Source organism: Gambusia affinis, linkage group LG12, assembly GCF_019740435.1.
Source record: "Gambusia affinis linkage group LG12, SWU_Gaff_1.0, whole genome shotgun sequence".
NCBI lineage: Eukaryota > Metazoa > Chordata > Actinopteri > Cyprinodontiformes > Poeciliidae > Gambusia > Gambusia affinis.
In genome coordinates this window covers 17,374,604-17,393,325 of record NC_057879.1, presented here as the reverse complement: position 1 = coordinate 17,393,325, position 18,722 = coordinate 17,374,604, and the positions used below count along the sequence as shown (strand labels likewise).

At 35.6% G+C, this 18,722-nt stretch overlaps 2 protein-coding genes across 5 annotated transcripts; both read right to left on the bottom strand.

Annotated features, from left to right (window-relative positions):
• Positions 1–5,155: 5,155 nt before the first annotated feature.
• Positions 5,156–10,764, bottom strand: ccdc13 (coiled-coil domain containing 13). 3 transcript variants are annotated; one of them, XM_044134706.1, is made up of 14 exons: positions 10,646–10,764; positions 9,539–9,750; positions 9,265–9,413; positions 9,042–9,184; positions 8,881–8,964; positions 8,672–8,785; positions 7,936–8,040; positions 7,365–7,526; positions 7,101–7,277; positions 6,805–7,011; positions 6,601–6,704; positions 6,279–6,341; positions 6,038–6,160; positions 5,156–5,533 (listed from the first exon to the last, which is right to left on the bottom strand). In XM_044134706.1, the coding sequence occupies exons 2-14, from the start codon at positions 9,718–9,720 to the stop codon at positions 5,434–5,436; spliced, it is 1,713 nt and encodes a 570-aa protein (XP_043990641.1). In that variant the 5' UTR covers positions 9,721–9,750; positions 10,646–10,764; the 3' UTR covers positions 5,156–5,433. The 3 variants fall into 3 exon arrangements, with proteins under 3 accessions (XP_043990641.1, XP_043990642.1, XP_043990640.1); XM_044134707.1 differs by having other exon boundaries at positions 6,601–6,707; positions 8,881–8,958; XM_044134705.1 differs by having other exon boundaries at positions 6,601–6,707; positions 10,646–10,763.
• Positions 10,765–12,177: 1,413 nt separating this feature from the next.
• On the bottom strand, positions 12,178–15,134 carry higd1a (HIG1 hypoxia inducible domain family, member 1A). 2 transcript variants are annotated; one of them, XM_044134709.1, is made up of 4 exons: positions 14,988–15,134; positions 14,461–14,538; positions 14,201–14,335; positions 12,178–13,245 (listed from the first exon to the last, which is right to left on the bottom strand). In XM_044134709.1, exons 2-4 carry the CDS (start codon positions 14,531–14,533, stop codon positions 13,172–13,174), a joined length of 282 nt encoding a protein of 93 aa, XP_043990644.1. In that variant the 5' UTR covers positions 14,534–14,538; positions 14,988–15,134; the 3' UTR covers positions 12,178–13,171. The 2 variants fall into 2 exon arrangements, with proteins under 2 accessions (XP_043990644.1, XP_043990645.1); XM_044134710.1 differs by having other exon boundaries at positions 14,984–15,116.
• Positions 15,135–18,722: the final 3,588 nt, after the last annotated feature.

The window sequence follows — 18,722 nt, the reverse complement described above, 5'->3', positions numbered from 1 at the left end:
ATCCTAACAGAACCATATCTTCAGCACAAATGTTGGAGATGTTCCTAAAGAAATTGATTATTTGACAGAAGTTGTGAGCAGTTCAATCTACAGTGAGAAAAGTCTTAAGGGATGAAATAAGTGTCAAAAGTAGCAATCAAATTACAAAGATGACAAGCAGAGAATAGCAGCTTTTAGTGATAGGAGAGCTGCACTTTGCTGATTGCAGCTTTACTAAAAATTCTGTTTCCCTTCCCGAATCACTTTGTTTTATTATCGCCTTTTGCTCTGTGCTTCTGCAGTGCTGCTCTGCAAAGTGTCTTCAAAGGAAAAATGCAGCTGATATGCTGAGCAGTGCTGCATACTCCTGTTTTGGTGCTTTAGGAATGATGCATTTCTATTTCACTGTGTTAAAGAAAAAATATACACCTATTTATTCAACCCAGAAGCAAAAAAAATGTCTCTGAACTGCATTTAGTATATTTTCACTTACTCAAAAAAAAAAAAAAAACTACATAATGCCATTTTTATCATTATCTTGGTTATTTGGTTAAAGACAAAAGATTTGTTCAATGTCAGATGAAGCTGTGGAAAGAAAATCCATGAAAGGCAAACCTTTTCATATCTTTAACAAAAGCAGGGCCAATGCCAAATAATGTCCCTTCTCCTCTTCATGTTAGTCTGGCATGTGGTTCAGACATGAGAGAGACTGATTGCTTTGTCCCAAGCTAGTATGATTGCCACAGAGAGGCCAACATGTTCAGCTACTGTCAGACTGATGAAAACGACTGCATGCCCAGAAGGGTTTTTTTGTCTCTACATCCTTAGTGGTGTTTGCCTCAGATAATTTAGTAGCATTTCTTTTTAACCTGTATTTGCTGAGGCTCTAGTAATCTGGTTCCACCATACTAATGAACGTAATCTATTATACATTACATAGTTTTTGCTTTTCAATAATTTTAAAGGTTCTCTCCGAGTCAGTGCAGTTTGTCAGCATCACATAAGATCTTAAACACAGCTTTAAAATTTATTTTGATTTGAACTCCTTTCATAAGAGGCCGTTTCAGGGTGCTTCTATCCAAAACACATAAATTTCCTTCATTGTTCCAGAAAAGAAAAATCCTACTTATTCAATAGTCTTAGGATAGTACATCTGCTGTGTCAGCCATGTTCGATAATTTAATAATAGAGATTAAAGTTTAATGTAGTGTAGGTTGGAATGCCTTGCAAAATTTTTCAGGCCACTTAGACTTTGCTAAATTTCATAACTACAAACTTAAATTGATCTTATTTGGATTTAAACCAACATTAAGCACAGGTTTGAAGAAAAATAAAAAATATTTAACATTTAGGCAGCTGGTTCCCTTCAGAAGTCGCCTAATGAATAAACAAAGTTTATACATGTGAAATTTAATCCCAGAATGAGTACAGCTATCCTGTGAAGGCCTCAGAGGAACATTAGTGAACAAAAAACATCATGAAGTCCAGGAAAGACAGAAGTTGTGGAGAGGTTTATTACAACCTTCTGTTAGGTTGTAAAACATTATTCCAAGATGTTCAAACAAATGCAAGTGGAAAAAGTACGATGCAGCTGCAAACTTACTGAAAGAGGAGCTGCCCACTTAAACTAAAGTTTGACATCAAGAGAAGTAAAGAAGTCTGTGATAAATCGGGAGGAGCTGTAATGATAGAAGCAAATCACATCTTAGAATAGCCTACTCAAAGTCTAGACCTCATTCCAATTTAGAATTTATGCCAAGATTGACAAGTTCACAGGCCCGTTAGACTGATGTGTTGAGGTGATTGAATTTTGTCAAAAAAAAAAAAAAAAAAAAAGAGGTATCAAATTTCAGTGTCTACACATGCAAAGCTATCAGAGACATCAAAATACTTGTGGCTGTAAGTGGGGATTTCCCTCTAGTTACACAGGCACACAGAACTTCTGAGACTTTTAAAGTAAAACAAAAAAGTGCTTTTGTTAAATAAGTTAAAGTCTCTGGTTGTAATGCGACAAATTGCCAAAAAAAAAAGTTAAAAGGGTCTGAAGACTTTTGCAAGGCATGGTACTTATTGTAGAACTAGTCAAATTTTTTTCTCCAACCCTTTTCAATATGTGAAATTTTCTTGAAATTGTGAGTCGTTGTGTTTTTCCCACAAGAACTTATATTTTGTGGAAAGAGTTTTACAACACTTTTGGCTTTAAATCACATGGTACCACTCAATGTCAAAACAGTATTTTAACAATCTTAGGGACATCCCAGCACATGAGCAACTGTACTGCCATCTAGTGATACCACGCCTAATTAGACCCTGAAGAGAACTTAAAGTGATGATCCAGTGAACATTAATGAGACCAATAAGAGTCTAATCATTACTTCACTTGTATACAAGTTAAGTTGTTACTTAATTTCTAATTACTGTAAATGAGCACATTAGAACTGTTCTGTTTATTTTCTTTCCATTACATGTAAATGAGAGCCACAGGGCAATGAATAAACTCACAGAGGAGTAAACTGTTTTTCTGGCCTGAGGAAAGTTCACAGATGCCTCGCACACTGATTGCTAACTTTAACCTCTGCGTTCACAGCTGCACTGTTTACTTTAGTTTCTGGATGCAGTCAATGGTCTGCAGGAAGCATTGGTCCAGAACGAGGGAATACCTCTGAGGAGAACGATGGAGAAAGGAGTCATTCAAAGCTGGAATGACAAATAGCCGAGGCTGTTTACGTACGCTGTGTTTACATAAGTTTGTGTTTGGTTTGGTGGCTTATTGGGCATTTTGGAATAAATCTACACCTTTCTGCGTAATACAGCTACATAAAACAAGAATAAAATTGTTTGCCAAAGTGTAATTTATATGAAGGTGATGACACTCCAAAATAACTGAAGTCAACAAGAGCAGACGCATTAAGCTGTGAAATTAACTTACCTGAAATTACACTATAACCTCAGTAGAAAACAGTAGGAAGCTTTATATAGAAAAAAAGCTTACTGAAATATTGGAAGTGCTTGACTTGTTCCTATCAGTTAATATTTACACATACACATGGTGCTCAGAAACATTTTACATCTTCCAGGAATCACATGGAACAAGGGACAAAAAATACAATTTGCTCCGTGGTTCGCATCATGTTGTGTAATTTATGCCAAATCGATTCAGATCCCATTGTATCTAACCAGCTCTTGCAAAAGGTTTTTCACCCTTCATCCTGGAGGTGCTCAACACAAGATGTTTTTTGTTACTGTGAGCATAAAGGCTGTCTTCATCATGTCCAAACTCTGATATTTTTGTCTTGTGGCTCTTTCTCACCAGGTCCAAATGGGACCTGCCAATCTCCCACAGGGTGCTGGAAGACATAGTGCGGTATTTGAATCAGCACACTAAGTCAGCCATGGTTTTAAATTAAGCGTGATGTGGAGAGGGCAGAGACGTTTTTTTTTTGTTTTTTTTTTCTGAAACATCTTTAAATACATTGAAATAACTCAGATGTACGCATGTATGTAAATGCCACACCCATCAGCAGAATTGAGACAATGTTTGGATTGAAAGTCTAAGAGGCTTTCTAAAGATTTCATTCCAGACATAATTAGCAGAGTTTTCTGTTTTAACGTTTTTGCTCATTTCTAAAGTACAACATCTGCTTAAGGCAGATAGGAAGACAGGACAGACAAAAGCAAAGCAAGAAGGTATGAAAAATAGGGAAATGGAGGAAATGATAGAGAATGAAAGAAATAAACAAGGAAGGATGAAAGGATATGTGGAGGGAAGGAGAAAAGGGAAGAAGGAATGACAAATGTAGAAGGAAAAAGGAAAGAGGGGTAGCAGGATCAAGGATGGACAAATACAAAGAATGAAGAAAGAAAATTAAGACTGAATAGAAGAAATAAGGAAGGAAAAACTGTTAACTGAATTAACTGTTCAAACAATGTTGCTGAGAAATAAAGCCTGAAAACCATCAAATTTCCCTTATATTTCCCTTTTTTCCAAATTCATCCAGACCCAGTAAATTCGTAAAATAAATTGCCTACTTTTTCCAAACGCTTTCCAGGATGTCTTGGATCGCTGATCACAGACTTTATTCTGTAAATCCGTGATATGCTCTGGGAAATGAATTAGTCAGTTTGTGTAGCTTTAGTTTGCATTCACTTCTAACCACTATTCCCACACATCCAGTTTCAAGTCAGAAATGATTAGTGTGGATATTTAACAGGAATATCAACTTTAGGAGGAACCTAACAGAGGTTAATGCAATCTTGATGGCAATTTTGCAATTTTATTCACAACCATTCACAGCCAAAATGACTAAAAACAGAAAGAGAATACGGGTAAGCCATAAAAAAAATTATAATTTAACCAAACCTTAGTTTGTTTCAAAAAATAAAATTGATTTGTCTGAAACAAATAAAAAACTTACAAGCATATTTTTTTTTTTACAAAATAAAAGTTAATTTACATTTATGAAATGACTATTGGAGACAATATGACACCAGGGGGAAAATAGATTAAGGTCAAGCCATTCCCTAATCAGCAGGAACAACTGTCTGCTACTATCAAGGTTAAGCAGGAAGCTGTTCCACAAAAGTTCCTCCATATACCTTAACCTTAAGTCACTTGGTTGCACTACAAATCATTCCAAACGGAAATGAGAGTAAGATCTCCTCATGATTTGTGTGCACGTGCAAATGGGGGAGTGTGCGTGTGTGGGTGTGTGTGTGTGGCTAAGGAGGAGAACTTGTTTCCTGCAGGCTGTGGTTTGTCACATGTGACAAGAGAAGGTAGGGCTGAGCAGCAAGAGAGCTTGAGCAGGGAGCAGCCAGTTCTCCTGGTTACTGTCTTGTCAGTGCTGTCACAGAGCCTCCAGGAAAAAAAAAAAAAAAAAAAAGAAAAAATGCTCAACTTGTCTCATCACGTCACCATAAAGCTGTATGCCGTGATGGAGAGTGCTCTTTTAGGATGCCCTCAGAGACTGCGTTTCCTCCAGCTGAATGACCAGACAGGAGACAGCGTACAAGAGCAACATAAACAACCAAACGATGATGGGCAGAAGCTAACCCTGAGCATGGGAGTTGAGACTATTGCCACACATCATTAAATTTGCTGTGTGGTTAAATTTTCATGGTATGGAGAGAAAAAAAAAACTGTCATGTTTAAAATCAGGAGCAGCTCACAACACAATAAGATTGAGAGGTAAAATTTATTCACATTCCAGAGTTTGATTTGTTTGTCAGTATTTTTATTTTTTTCTGCCTTGTAGCTCCTGCCCTATTTCTCCTGAGGAACAGTCATGACAGCCACGAGGGAGACAGACAAGGTTGAGTTGAGCAAGGGTATGCTAGAAAACCCTTGAAACCCTTGGAGTTGAACCCTGGGAAAACAGGTTTTTTAGCAGAACGTCCACCTGGTCACACTGGTCCTTATAATTCCCGTGCTCAACGCAGAGTCCTTTACTCTGTTCATGCCCTTTCTAACTGCTGCTCCAGCATCAAAGTTTTGCGGCGCTCCTCTTGGTACTTCTTCTCTGCCTCCAAACACATTTGTTTCATGTCTTTCTCTCTGGAAGATAAACATTTTTTGTTGTAGATAAAAGAGTTAAAAAATTTCTTAATACACACACTCCATTGCTTTCTCTTTGGACATCTAAAGCAACAATAAAATTATTGTCTATGGGAATGATCTGAAGCACTTCAATCCAATGTAATGGATAGTGATTCTGTCTGTCATTTACATTATTAAACCTTAGACCATAGATTTACTATTACAACCTAAAACATGTGAAAATGACCCATAACATTCTTGCGAATGTTTGAATGGATCTCAGCCAAGATTTGGATGAAAATCAATAAAAAAATCAAGAGTTGAATCCACATTTGGTTGTTTCTTACAGAAGCATGCTCTATCCATGTCAATGATGTAGGAGAGCAGGCAGTATTTCACTGAAAATCAGAAAAGTTAATTTTACTGAGTTCCAGGATATTTAACTGAAATCAGTTAAATTTACTGATTTCAGTATATTTAAAGTTTTCTGGCAAGCAGAAAGATTTGTAGTGTGTGCATTACTTGATCTGTAGAAGCTTAACAAGCTCCAGCAGGCGGTCCTTCTCCACGCTGAGGATTTTATACGCACTGCTCTGGGTGATCAGTCCACTCACATCAGCAGAACAACCCGGACACTTTGAATGACTTCAGAGAACATCAAACACAATCAAACAGTTCATAGTTTTGATGTATTTACATTGGTGCAATAATAACTGATATTTAAAATAAGATGAATCATATACATATAATACAGCTCACTTACTTTAATTCCATCTCACCTCCCACAGTTGCAATTACCAATTTATGGCCTAATTTAGAGACTGAACTGAAACAGATAAAAAGATGAGAAGTCATAAAATGTTTTACTCTTCTTGCTTCTTCTGTCATTGATCTTGTCGAGTCAGTTATTAGTTATACTTTGTAAAACGAGTGACTTTAGTTCCTAGTAGAAATTACCAAACCATGAACTTTATACCACTATACAAAATTTATTATATTTCAGAGGGTAGTTTTTATGATTCTCTTAATAAATGAATAAAATGACTACAAAGAATCAAATAATTCAGATATGTCTGAAAACATACTCAGTTGTAATTCTTGTGACACTGTCTCCATCTTCTGGGTAGATTCCTGAACTGCAGCTTTTGATTTTAGGGCTTAATTGTTTGTCCCCACACTCTTCCTTCAGCTGCTGTAAAAACAGATTTTTGTTTCCAGCAGGCAGATTTGTTTTACAGTGGTTGCTGCAGCACTAAATATTTCAGCTTTTCTTTTTTTTTTTTTTTTACCTTATTGGAAAGTTGTTGGCTTTCCCGCAGCTCTTTTATCATGGCGTCTTTCTCTGCTATCATAAGCTTCAGTTTCTGGATGAGGCATTTGTCCTCTGGGGGCCCACTGTCCAGCTGTTGTCTCGGTCTGTGTTTGTGGCTCTTGATCTGTGCGCTCTGCTGTTGGCCGAGTTGCTTCAGCGCTGTCTGCATCTGGTTCTGCTGTTTCTGCCAGGGGTTAACAAAACAAGGTTGTGGGAAAGGAAGGACCCAGAATATTTCTCTCTTTCTCACTTTTATCTCATCAGAGGGCTTACCAGCAGGGCATCCACAAGCCCGGTGTCATGTTTCCCCTTCTCTAATAAGGAGGAAATCTGCATTTTCAGAGTTCTGATTTCCTCAGACTGAGTTCTGCTCCTGGCCTTAGAGGCTTCTAGCTTTTTCTTCACATCCTCGTGTTCTTTCAAGAGGCCCTCATGGTCAGCTGAGATCCTCTACAGATTTACCAAAAGCAACAAGCAAAAAAATATTAGTACCTTAATATTTCATTTTGTTTTTAAACTGAGTTATTGTTTACGTACCTCAAATGCCTCCCTCTTTTCCTTCTCGATGGTACGGATGTAGTTGAGGTTTCTATTTTGAGCAGGGGGTTTATGATGGCCTGCAGTACCAGAAAAATCCTGCTCTACACTCTGAACATCTGCCTGTCTTTGCTGGCACAGCTGCTGCTCCAGCTCCCGCACCTGTTGTATGAATTCAGCATTTTCTGTGACATAACTTTCAGGTGCATGAGACTAAAATTGGAATAACATCAAAATCCAATTTAGTTAGTTTCAGGAATTCAGTTCAAACAGTGAAACCCAGATATAGATTGACTACACACAGAGTACTATATCTCTACTGTTTATTTCTATTGATCGTAGTAGTTATAGCTTTTGCACAACGAACCTACAACTGTCATATTTCTTTTTTCAAGACACTCCTGAACCAGAAACTTCTCAGTGATGTTCCTTTTGATAGAGATGCACATGCACAATCATAACTCTGAAAACCAACCAACTTCTTGGTTGGTTGGTTATTTATAAATAAAGTGAGAAAGAATTATGAGCATTATTACAGACATTCAGTCACCATCTAAGTTTTCTAGCTTACTCTTGTTTGAAGAGCAAGAATCTGCTGCGACCGGCCTCTGAAGCTCCCAGGATTGTTGAGCATCTGCTGAAGGTTGATCTCCTCTCCAACTTCACTCAATAAAACCTGCAATAGTTTTAACAGGTATTTTAAGAGTAGACATAATTTATTATCATTAAACTGCACCTTTAAAATGTACATAATGAGCAAAATTTTGTTGCAAGCCTCCAATAATAAAATCAATAAATAAATAAATAATAAAAAGTATCATCATAAATATGTAGAATAAAAAGAGATCAATCAACATGTCATTAAAATACATACTATTGATGAGGTATGAAGTAAATAAAGTGTGCTTTATTTCTGTAGGGCAGTAAGAGGGGTGTATATTTAACAAGGCAACTAAGTAAGAAAACCAAACTATGCTACTAGAATCAAAGAATCTATATACCACTAATGACAATAAATATGGAAGTTGCTGTATCATTCTTGGCCAGGGCATTCTTATAAAATTAGAGACTTCAGTTCTAAAATATAATTTCCAGGCTATGTGAATGGTCTTAAGTTATGTTTATTCGTCTCACTTTTCAAACCTATCTTCGAATTGCAGCTTGTGTGGTAAGAAAATATTCACAGTCCCATTTCTGATAGCCAGACAATACTGGGCCTTCAGCTGAAAGGCCCTAAAATCCAATTAAGAAGTCATAAATAAGTATAATTAGAGCTCTGTCAGGTGGAAAAGAAATAATGAGATTACCTTTTGAGCAACCTTCAGCTCCTGTTTTGCAGACTGAACCTGGTTTCGATATTCTGTCACTTTCAGCTGGGCAGCTGCTAATTTTTCTTGCAGGGACTTGACCAGCGGGTTTTCCTGTGGCGCAGTAGAGAAATGTATGTGATTTAAAATAAAATGCTATCACTTCAGGTTTCAGATCAAGAGAATGGCATTACTCAGTTTCTGTTTACCTCATGGTCTTCAGACAAGCTCTTATCCAGGGTTTTTTTTGTGGTTTTCTGTCCAGGTGCAACATTCTCCAAAGCACACTGCAGCTAAACAAAATGTTGTTTTCTATGGGTTTTGACTTGTAACTTCACCTTTCCATCCAATAAATTAAATAGAGATTTACCTCTTTCTCGAGCTCTTTGATCCTATTGCTGCTTTGCTTGGATCTAACCTTCTCTTTCTCAATTTCTGCAGTTAGCTCTCTATTCTTCTTGGACAGCTCAACAATCTTGGTGGCAGCTACAGCTCCTGCCAAGCCTGATGAACCTAAAGGGATAATTCGCAAGATGGCTGTAAAGTCCCATTAACTCTTGTATGTAAAATACATCCAACTTGCCTGCTTGTACCTGTTAAGGCCAGTCTCTCTTCTTCTCTTTTCTTCTTCAGATGTTTGATCTCAAAGTCCTTTTCACTCAGAAGTTTGAAGAGCCTCCCATTTTCATCTCTGAGCTCTCGAATTTGGTCTAACAGGATCTCATCCTGCTGCTTTAACAGACTTTGAATGACAGATGACACACCATCATCATGTTATGACTATTTTCTGATGTACTTATGTATTATGTAAGCTTTGAGTCAAACAATACAGTTTAATTTAAACCAAGACCAAGTGAAACCACTTACCTTTCTTCAGGACTGTCTTCCTGAACGACTTGCTTCGACAGATTCAAATCATCCTGACTACCTGTCACACTTAAATTATTGGGTTCTTTCTTCTTCTTCCCTTCCAGTTTTCTTTTTTCCTGCTGTTTTTGCAGCGTTTGGAACTGAAGCCGCAAGTCATTCAAACGTTCATCACTCTCCATGATAAACAAGGTAGCGGAAATAAGAAAATACTAAAAGAAGACAAAATGATTGTGTTAGCTTTGATTACTTGATCAAAGGTTGATTGTGTTGACTTTGTTTACATTTGAACACGGCAGGGTTTTTTTTAACTCATTTTCACTCTAGTAACTGACTATTATAGCTTAAATTTGACCTACAACTACAAGGCACAATATGAGTGTGGCATCTGACATGGACGATATCAACAGCGGATTCTTCAAGTCCTGGAAGTTGTAAGGTAAGGCCTGCATTAATCAGTTCTGCTTGTCGAGCACATCTCACACATATTCAAATTGTCTTAGATCTTTGGAGCTTCAGTCAACTGCTCAAACTGGTTTATGTGGTCCCCAAGTCATTCCTAAGACATTTTACCACAACATTGCCCAAATAGCCACACTGCTGATTGGGATTTTTACACATAAAACAGAATCACTAATGTGATTTTTAGAGTTACTAACTGAAAACTAAATGAAATAGATTATGAACATAATTATGCATTTGTCATGTCCTGTCAATGCTGAAATGATGTTAAAGAATTTAAGATGCTGGTAACACCGGCATCTTAAGGTCTCTTGCTTCTACTTCTGTTTGTCACTTGTTCTCACTTTGTTAGTTGATTCATTAGTTGGTTGTTTTTACACTGCCCAATACACTTAATGCTACACGCGAATCTAAAGTTCATAAATTGCAACTAAATCTACCCCAACAGAGCTCCCACATGACTTGTTGTCACCTAACCTGCTGTGCATACAATTTACTAAAATATTATTTAGAAGCTAACCTCGTGCTAATCTCCAACAAGAACTGACATGGTAATCAGGTACCTATTTTTCTTTTAAAATTTGAACAGAAATCTTTTAAAGGTCACAGGACATCTAAAGCTGTAAAACCGAGATTATAACATACCTGTAATTTATACAAGAGTTAAGATGTTTGACTTTTTAACTGCATGTTTTGTTAACTTTGAAAAATGAATTCGTAGCTCCCTGATGGTGACGCTATTGTCGCTATAACGACGCAAAGATTGTGACTTTGAACGCGATCTCGCGTGAACAGGGAAGGTGCGTGCTCTTGTTAAAACGCACCATGACAGCGGCCATCTTTCTCAGGGTTTCTGACGTCTGTTCTTGTTTATTGACAGGAGAGAGCTCAGTTAAATTAATAAAACCACTGGGACACGATAGTGCACAATATATGAACCAGCTTGTAAGGTTTAATTTGTATCAGTATTATGTCTCACCGTTATGTTTTATTTGACTTTATTAATTCATTTATTCATTTTACCAGCTAAATAATATTCTATTTTTTTTAGTTCTATAAGGCCTATTTCAACCACATAGTGGTGCTGTAGACACTAGCCTTTGGGTTTACCGAGAAGTGCTGATATGAGAGGTGCTGAGATCTCAATTTAAGATTTTTTTAAAGCCTATCTTTAGGCTTTTCTCCGTGTTACCAGTCATGTTGTATCGGTAATTATGACTACAAAAAGTTCAAAAATAATTTTGATCTGCTTGTTTCATTTTGCATTTTCTCACTCTATAGAAGCAAATCCAAAAGAAAAAAAAACAACTTGTTTTTATTGTGAAATTAGATTTAAGCAAATTACGACGTAGAAAAAAAATGGATTTTAGAATTATTACCATAACCATTGATTGTACTTTAATTTTTTTCTTTTGTTGTTGTAAATATTAATTCATGTGATAAACATCAATTTCAAGATTATCTGCCATCACAGAAGATAAGAATCTCCTTTATACTTCCCGTTCATACTGCAAGAATGAATGGGCATATCTGTAAATGTTTTGGACCGAGATTTCATCTTAATTAAATATTAAAATAAATAAAAAAAAAATAAAATTACTTTAAACCTTACGTTAATGAGAAAAATGAGCTCCTAAATGTGAGCAGTCATGCTGATTCTGCTTCTCCGGTGGTATTGTTATGCATAAAGGCGGAACGCGATGTCCATGCTGGAGATGGTGAAGGTGAACTTGTCACTTTGACTGCAAACATTAACTTCAAACAAGCATTTCATAAACTATGCTTACTGGATTTTTTTTTTGTTCTTCCTTATACTACTATATGGTATTTTATGTGTGTTTAACCATAACAATAATTGCTCAAAAACAGTGCATTCCTCCTCACCATAAACGACACTGTAAAATAATACTTCATTTTTACTCCACAACATACTCTTTAGAAAGCTGGACGATTTGCTGAGTCATGCTGACAAAGGGACACCACAGGTTTCACGTTGGAATGCCATCCATGCTCTGTAATGTAGGCAGTACTTGCACAACCCTTCCTGCATGTCAGGCAGACAGTTCATGTTGCCAAATAAAAACTCATCTTTACAGCAGCCCTTAACACACTTCCTTCATCAGAGACAGACACGTCAGTAAAGTAATTCACTAAATGTGTGTTTCAAAGAATACAACATTTTTTTTGAAGTTACAGGAAGATTATTTAATGAATGAAGAAAGGAAACAATTTTGGAAACAGTGGTAGCTCAATTCAGTAGCTACCAAAAGTGAGTTGAACAACTAGCTGTGGATATTATCATATAAAATATGAAACTAAGAACTGTTCCAGGTACAGCACGTAATATAAGTGTACACACAGCAGAGATTCAAAACTATTTCAGGAAATGAAGGCGACTTTCACAAATAGCCGGGTACATACTTGCATACAATAATAATCAGCCCTGGAAATACTTTAGGAACTAATTAATGTTTGCCACTGAAACAAGTTACATTGTATTTAACAAGCTATACCACAGTTTATATATATATAAAACTCGCTTAATTTTTTTTGTATCATTCATATCTCATTGCAAAAATAAATGAATGCCGGTATATTTTAAAAAAAGTTTACAGTACAATACAGAGAGTCTCAATGAATAAAAATCAGCATTTTAGTAGAAGTTCTTATAACAAAAATCATGAATTTTTTTTTTCTTGTAACAGTGTGGAAACATCTGTTAAACCTTTTGTGAGGAGAGGTGAACATTTTACAGAAAAAAAACCCAAAAACAAATTAAAAGCATTTAATATGGAAATGCTTTTAATTAGGCAAAAACCCAAATTACAACATAAAAGTATAGCTGACTTTCAATAGGACAATGATAAATAACTATGAAAGCCAGGACCTTCCATTTGTAGTCATTACTATAGTCCAATTTATGCTGGTCATAAATAGTCATATTTATGTGCAACAAATTTAATTTTGTATACTAAACTGAAACATTAGAAGAAAATACACCAGTGTTGCCATAATTCTCACAAGCATCCACCCCAGTTACATTTGCAATGGCAAACAATTTCTGTAGAAGGGCACACCATTAGTTGGTTTTTAGTCATCTGTTAGCCTCTGAATGTACATCTATAAATGTGAGTATTAAAGACACAAAAAACTCATTATAAAAGTCTCTGTTCAGTTGTGTTTTCCAGTGTTCTGCTCTTCTTTGGGGTGCCTAATGTACTCGTTGTACATTGAATACAGGACTCCTAAAAGAGAGGAAAAAAAAAGAAAGAGGCGAGTTAGAGGATGGAAACTTGAAGATGGAAACAAATCAAAAAAGATGCAGCTCAGAGTTGTGATAAAGCAAGAAACACAATAAGGCAAACATAAGTAGTTATCATCTATAGATAACTAAAGAGAACACTGAAGTTCCACAATAAATCAAGCCTAATCCTTACCACAATAGGAAATTGTGCAGTATGAGCTATAGTGAAATACTCAGATGGAATATTTAGAAATTATATTTAAAGAATAATACAAATCCATGCTAATATTTATATTTATATGCTAATATTCTAACAGATTAACAGACTTTCACTAGCCTTTGTACAACAACTGATCTAGGCTTTAGATCACTTTTCCTGTAAAAGCACAGAAAAAGTGATGGGAACACTTAATGTAAAAAAATGCAATTTCTCCCAAGTTTCATAGCATCAAACTGGCACATTACACACACCACAGCCAATTGTTAGCAATTGGGTAATATTTTAAATTTCAAGAGTAAACACCTCTAGCAAACAATCAATTCTTAATAGCCAAGGGTCCAGACCCCCTATACGAAGCAAAGCGTAGAACAAAGGACTAGTTTGTTTTTATTTTAAAGAAGCTAGGAAAATTGTGGCAAACATCCAAGTCTAGGAAAATCCTTAAAATAGACATAAGCTCTACTGAAGATCTGCTGCACGCAAATTTCTACTTTACATCGATGTTGAAGATGAGGTTTGAAGAATCGTTCCCTACTTTCATCCTAACTGTGACCAGTGTAACATCACCCAGGAGACTAATAAGATCAAACAGGGAATGTAGATATTGTCTTTCTCACAACCATTGATGTTTTTATCTCATATAGACATGTAAATACATTCTAATGTAAATGAGATGAAAGATATTGCTAATATAAAAGCAACCAAAATAGGAAACAATATAATAAATGATACATACCTACTGTCATGGCTCCAACCACAAAACCTTGCGCAGCTACACGCATGTGAATCAAGTGCACTGACATTTTTGTGTCCCCTCGATTTTTCATTTTGTACAGCTGGTGTCCAACAATACCAATAAATCCAGCCAATCCTGCAAAACAACTAGGGATTATATACAACTCAATTTCAAAACTGTATATTGCAACAACAAATATGAAACTTTATAATTCAACATGGAGTTTTTTACTCCATTACCATGGAACAAAACATACTCACCCAATGGAACAAAGGGATTCTCCTTCACTTTCCGCATTAACTTTGAATCATTTCCTTCTTCGTAAGATGACATCTTGACTATGGAGCACACAAAATAGGATATTTCTAAAACATTTTCAAAGTAATTTTCAGAACTTTGACAGTTCAGTCAGTCCAGAAAAAAAGCTTATTAGAAAATTGGTTAACTGAATCTTATCTATACACATTCTAAAGTTGCAGCCTTACTGGTTTTAATTTAGCTTGACTCATCATGACCTGTTAGAAGGTGACATGAAGGACAAGGAAGTTACATTTTTAAAGTATGGAACAATTTACCCATGTATAGACCGTTATAGCAGACAGATTTTTTCATTTTGTATTTCTGATTTAAAACGAACGTTGGTTTAATCTATTGAAACGACCTGAACGTCAATTCAGGGCCTAAGCAGCCAGGGAACCATGAGGCAATAAAAACAAAAGTTCATTGTCGGCTGTTTACCAACTGACGTCACAGTTTTAATGTACAGAGGAGAAAAGATTTTACCTACGTTGCTTTGGAGAAGCTTTACAAAGAGACTATCAGATGAGCTTCGTGAGCGCTTCTACCGGCCACAGTTTATACGGAAGTAATAGTCGTAACACCACACCGGCAAGGCTCTGATGTAACTGTCTCCGACGCCGGGCTGACATCACGCTCCCACGTGGTTAGTTCAATGTTAGAAAGAAAAAATTGGAGATACAACTATCGCATTACGAGTTGATAGCAATTTTATGATGTAGCAAGTGCAGCTTTTAGTAAACGTAAGTATAAAATTAAAAATAAAAAACTAATAGCGCTATCGTCTTATAAAAACAATTTAAAATTTAATCGGATCCTATTTAGATATGTATAATTTTTGTATAATATATTATATAATATATTGTATAATTTAAATTAAAATAGTAGTATGCATTACTATTTTCAGAATGTGACAAAAATCACATTTATTCGATTACAGCAGACAGTTATAGACATAATACAGAGTGAAAATGCGCCAACAGTACAGCTAATTCCCTGATGTCTTTAACACAACACTAGCTTGCGTTGCTAGGACAGCGAATAGCTCCACCCCCAGACAGAATTTTAGCAGAGTCATAGTGATTCCCAGGTGTGGTCTCCCTTCCAGGACATAATGTGAAATCGTGAAGACAAATTATATTTCTTTTTTTTTTTTTGTGACCTAAATTAGCTAACATTGTAAAAATATGATATGACATGTGTTATTTCAAAACAATCAATTACAAATGATTGCAAGCATTTTATTTCAAAAGTAGGGCTAACCAGCACTCAAAATAATACATAGCTTTTAATGAGGGCAAATACAATGTGTTTGGCTACATGTCATCAACCCATTTTCATCAACTTTGTTTCAACTTTGTATCTCCACTTACCCCAATCATTTTTTTTGCGGATAATTGTTCACATATCAAACAGAAGCAGCAAATAATAACGCTCTTTCATAATTCTACAACATTTAATATCCCTTTGGGATCAATAAGGCATTAAGTTATATATTTTTTTCTTGTATAAAAAATACACTTAAAGTAACTAAGCAGTTTATGTTTTGTTTTTTTCCTAGAGGTTTATAATTACTTTATGATATGTTCTGCATTGTGTTCATCTTTGTTGAGAGAAGACATCAAAAACAGATCTGAACCCTAATGAGCGTGTGGCATTTCCTTTATGTAATTACAAGCTCAGATCTGAGTGATCAAGAACCAGATGTACACTGTAAAATGTAAATTAAAGCTGAGGTGAAAGAGAAGTTGCCAAATCTTCCTAACCTTCACAAAGAACAGTTAAATACATATTTTTCTTTGTTTCAACTTTTTTTTTATGCATTTATTTCACATCATTAACATTACATTTCTAATTTTTTATCACCTGAAATTATAAATATCGAGCACAAAAAGCTGTCCTTTCACACTTAGATTTTCACATGGCCTTCTTAAAAGAGACAAATATCTCAGAGCCTAACCTTGCTCAAAACTAAATCCAAACTGAAGTCAAACGGTGTAACATTGCGGTGACAATATTCAAAAAGGAGCACAGCTCCACTTAGTGGTCTATTACTGAAAGTGCACTAAATTGAATGCAGTGCGAGTTCAAATTTATATGAAATGCTGCCCTTTGCATCCTTTGCAAGTTGGTTGTGTTATCGTTACAACCTCAAACGTCCATGTATTTTATTGGGATTTCATGTAGTAGACCAGAACAACAGTAGTGAATAAATATGAAATTAGAGAGGGATAATACACAGTTGGGCTACACAGTGGCACAGCTGGCAGCAAGAAGGTCCTGGGTTCTATTCTGGTGCACAGAATATATATATATATAGATATATATATATATATATATATATATATATATATATATATATATATATATATATATATATATATATATATATATATATATATATATATATATATATATATATATATATATATATATAAACCTACTACCAGTAGGTTTATGTAGTAGGACATAAACCAGTAGGTGGCACTATATGTCTGCTGATGAAACACAAGGACAGCTGGGTCCTTCTTCTGTAGACTTTGCAGGTGCCATTGGCTTTTAATATTACAGCATTCTCTTATTTTTAAAAGATCAAGATAAAATAATGGCCTATTTAGAACATATTGTGTTTTCACCAGTTTCCTGTCCAGGGATTAACCCGAGTGTAAATGTTCTTGATTTAAAACAATCCTACCATTTGTAGCCTCTCTCTACCACATTTCACAACATTCCGCCTGTCATTTTCGACTGCCTTGGTAACAGACAAACAAAACACAGAATTAGACATGCCTCGGCTGCAGTCTAATGCAATAAAGCTTACATCACTGTTGCAATTTAGTTCATGGCCATCATGATAACCTGAGATACATTTCCCTCATGGACCCATTTTTAAGCAAGACCTGTATTACCGTTTGCATGTTCAACTGCATAAAGATTAATCTTGAACAGATGATAGGGTTGTGAGCAAAATGAAGGTCAGGGGACTGTTTCATCAGTAGTTCAAGGTCTGAATTTTTTCAAGGTTTTCTTTTTTCTGTTGAGCTTACTTTGTAACCAGAACATATAGTGCAATTATAACAGAGTACTAATATAACAATGAAGTCACTTGATTGGCTGTTTTTAATGTATGCACTCAATACATGCAGAAAAATAAAATAAAAAATAAAATAAAATCCAAATATAATGAAAAATGCTCGTTAGGTGTGGTTTGGAAATTCTAACTTTCTGACCAAAACAATTTTATTTTTTATTTTTTGGCTTACATTTTTTGTTTAAGCTGTTACTTCATTTATTCCTTTTAAGCGTGATTAAAGCTTTTTCCAGTCAATGTCCTTTTACAATTTTTTCCCTTTTTTTTCCCCCCAAGCTTCTGTAAATTTTTTGAATCTTTCTGTGCAAGGTAAAGATGTAGTAGGCAATCTTAAAATTTCACACATTGTGACATGACTCAATTTTTTTAAATTTTATGTTGGTTTTACGATTGATTTCGCATTCTGTTTCCTATCAATTTCAGTGCAACTTGCAAAGCTCCAGCTGATTGGTGTCGTGCTCCATCAGTCGGTTTCTCTTAGATGTTCTTCTTATCCACATTAAGACATGAAGGTAACCTGTTGCAGAAGCATCAAACCCGTTGATAAGCATTCCTCACACTATTACTCAAACTGTAAACAAAAAAAAAACTGTAATTATTTGCATCACTCCTTGGTGTTCGACTCAGAAATTTGTGCTTTTGTAAATTTATTCCACTTTATTGCTCCTTCCCCCAGCCCTACTTGCGTGTTCTTGTTCATGGGAGAATTCTAGCGTACCTGGATAAAATCCAGGCATAAAATGGAAAAACATGCAATTCCACACTGAAAGGCTCCATATGAGATTTTTGTTTTGTAAGATGTCTGTTAAGTTAACCACCACTTTATTACTCTGCTTCCTTTGTTTTCCATTTGCTTCTTTTTACAGGTCATCAGAGAGGAAGTCATTTTTCCTGAAGCAGCATAAAACATAGATTTCAGCTTGCAAATATGTTTCCCTGCAGTTTTTCAGTTTTTGGAACTGTTTCAGTTGCCCTGATGCAAATTCAACAGTGTTTGGCTATAAAGACCACTGAACATTTGGAGCAAAAGAGGGAAAGGTTACAAGCCTAAGACTATTCAAATTGTTAAGTAATGGGGTTAAAGCCCCTGAATTCTTTCTGTGACACTGAGTTCCAAATACCATTTCCTCATTT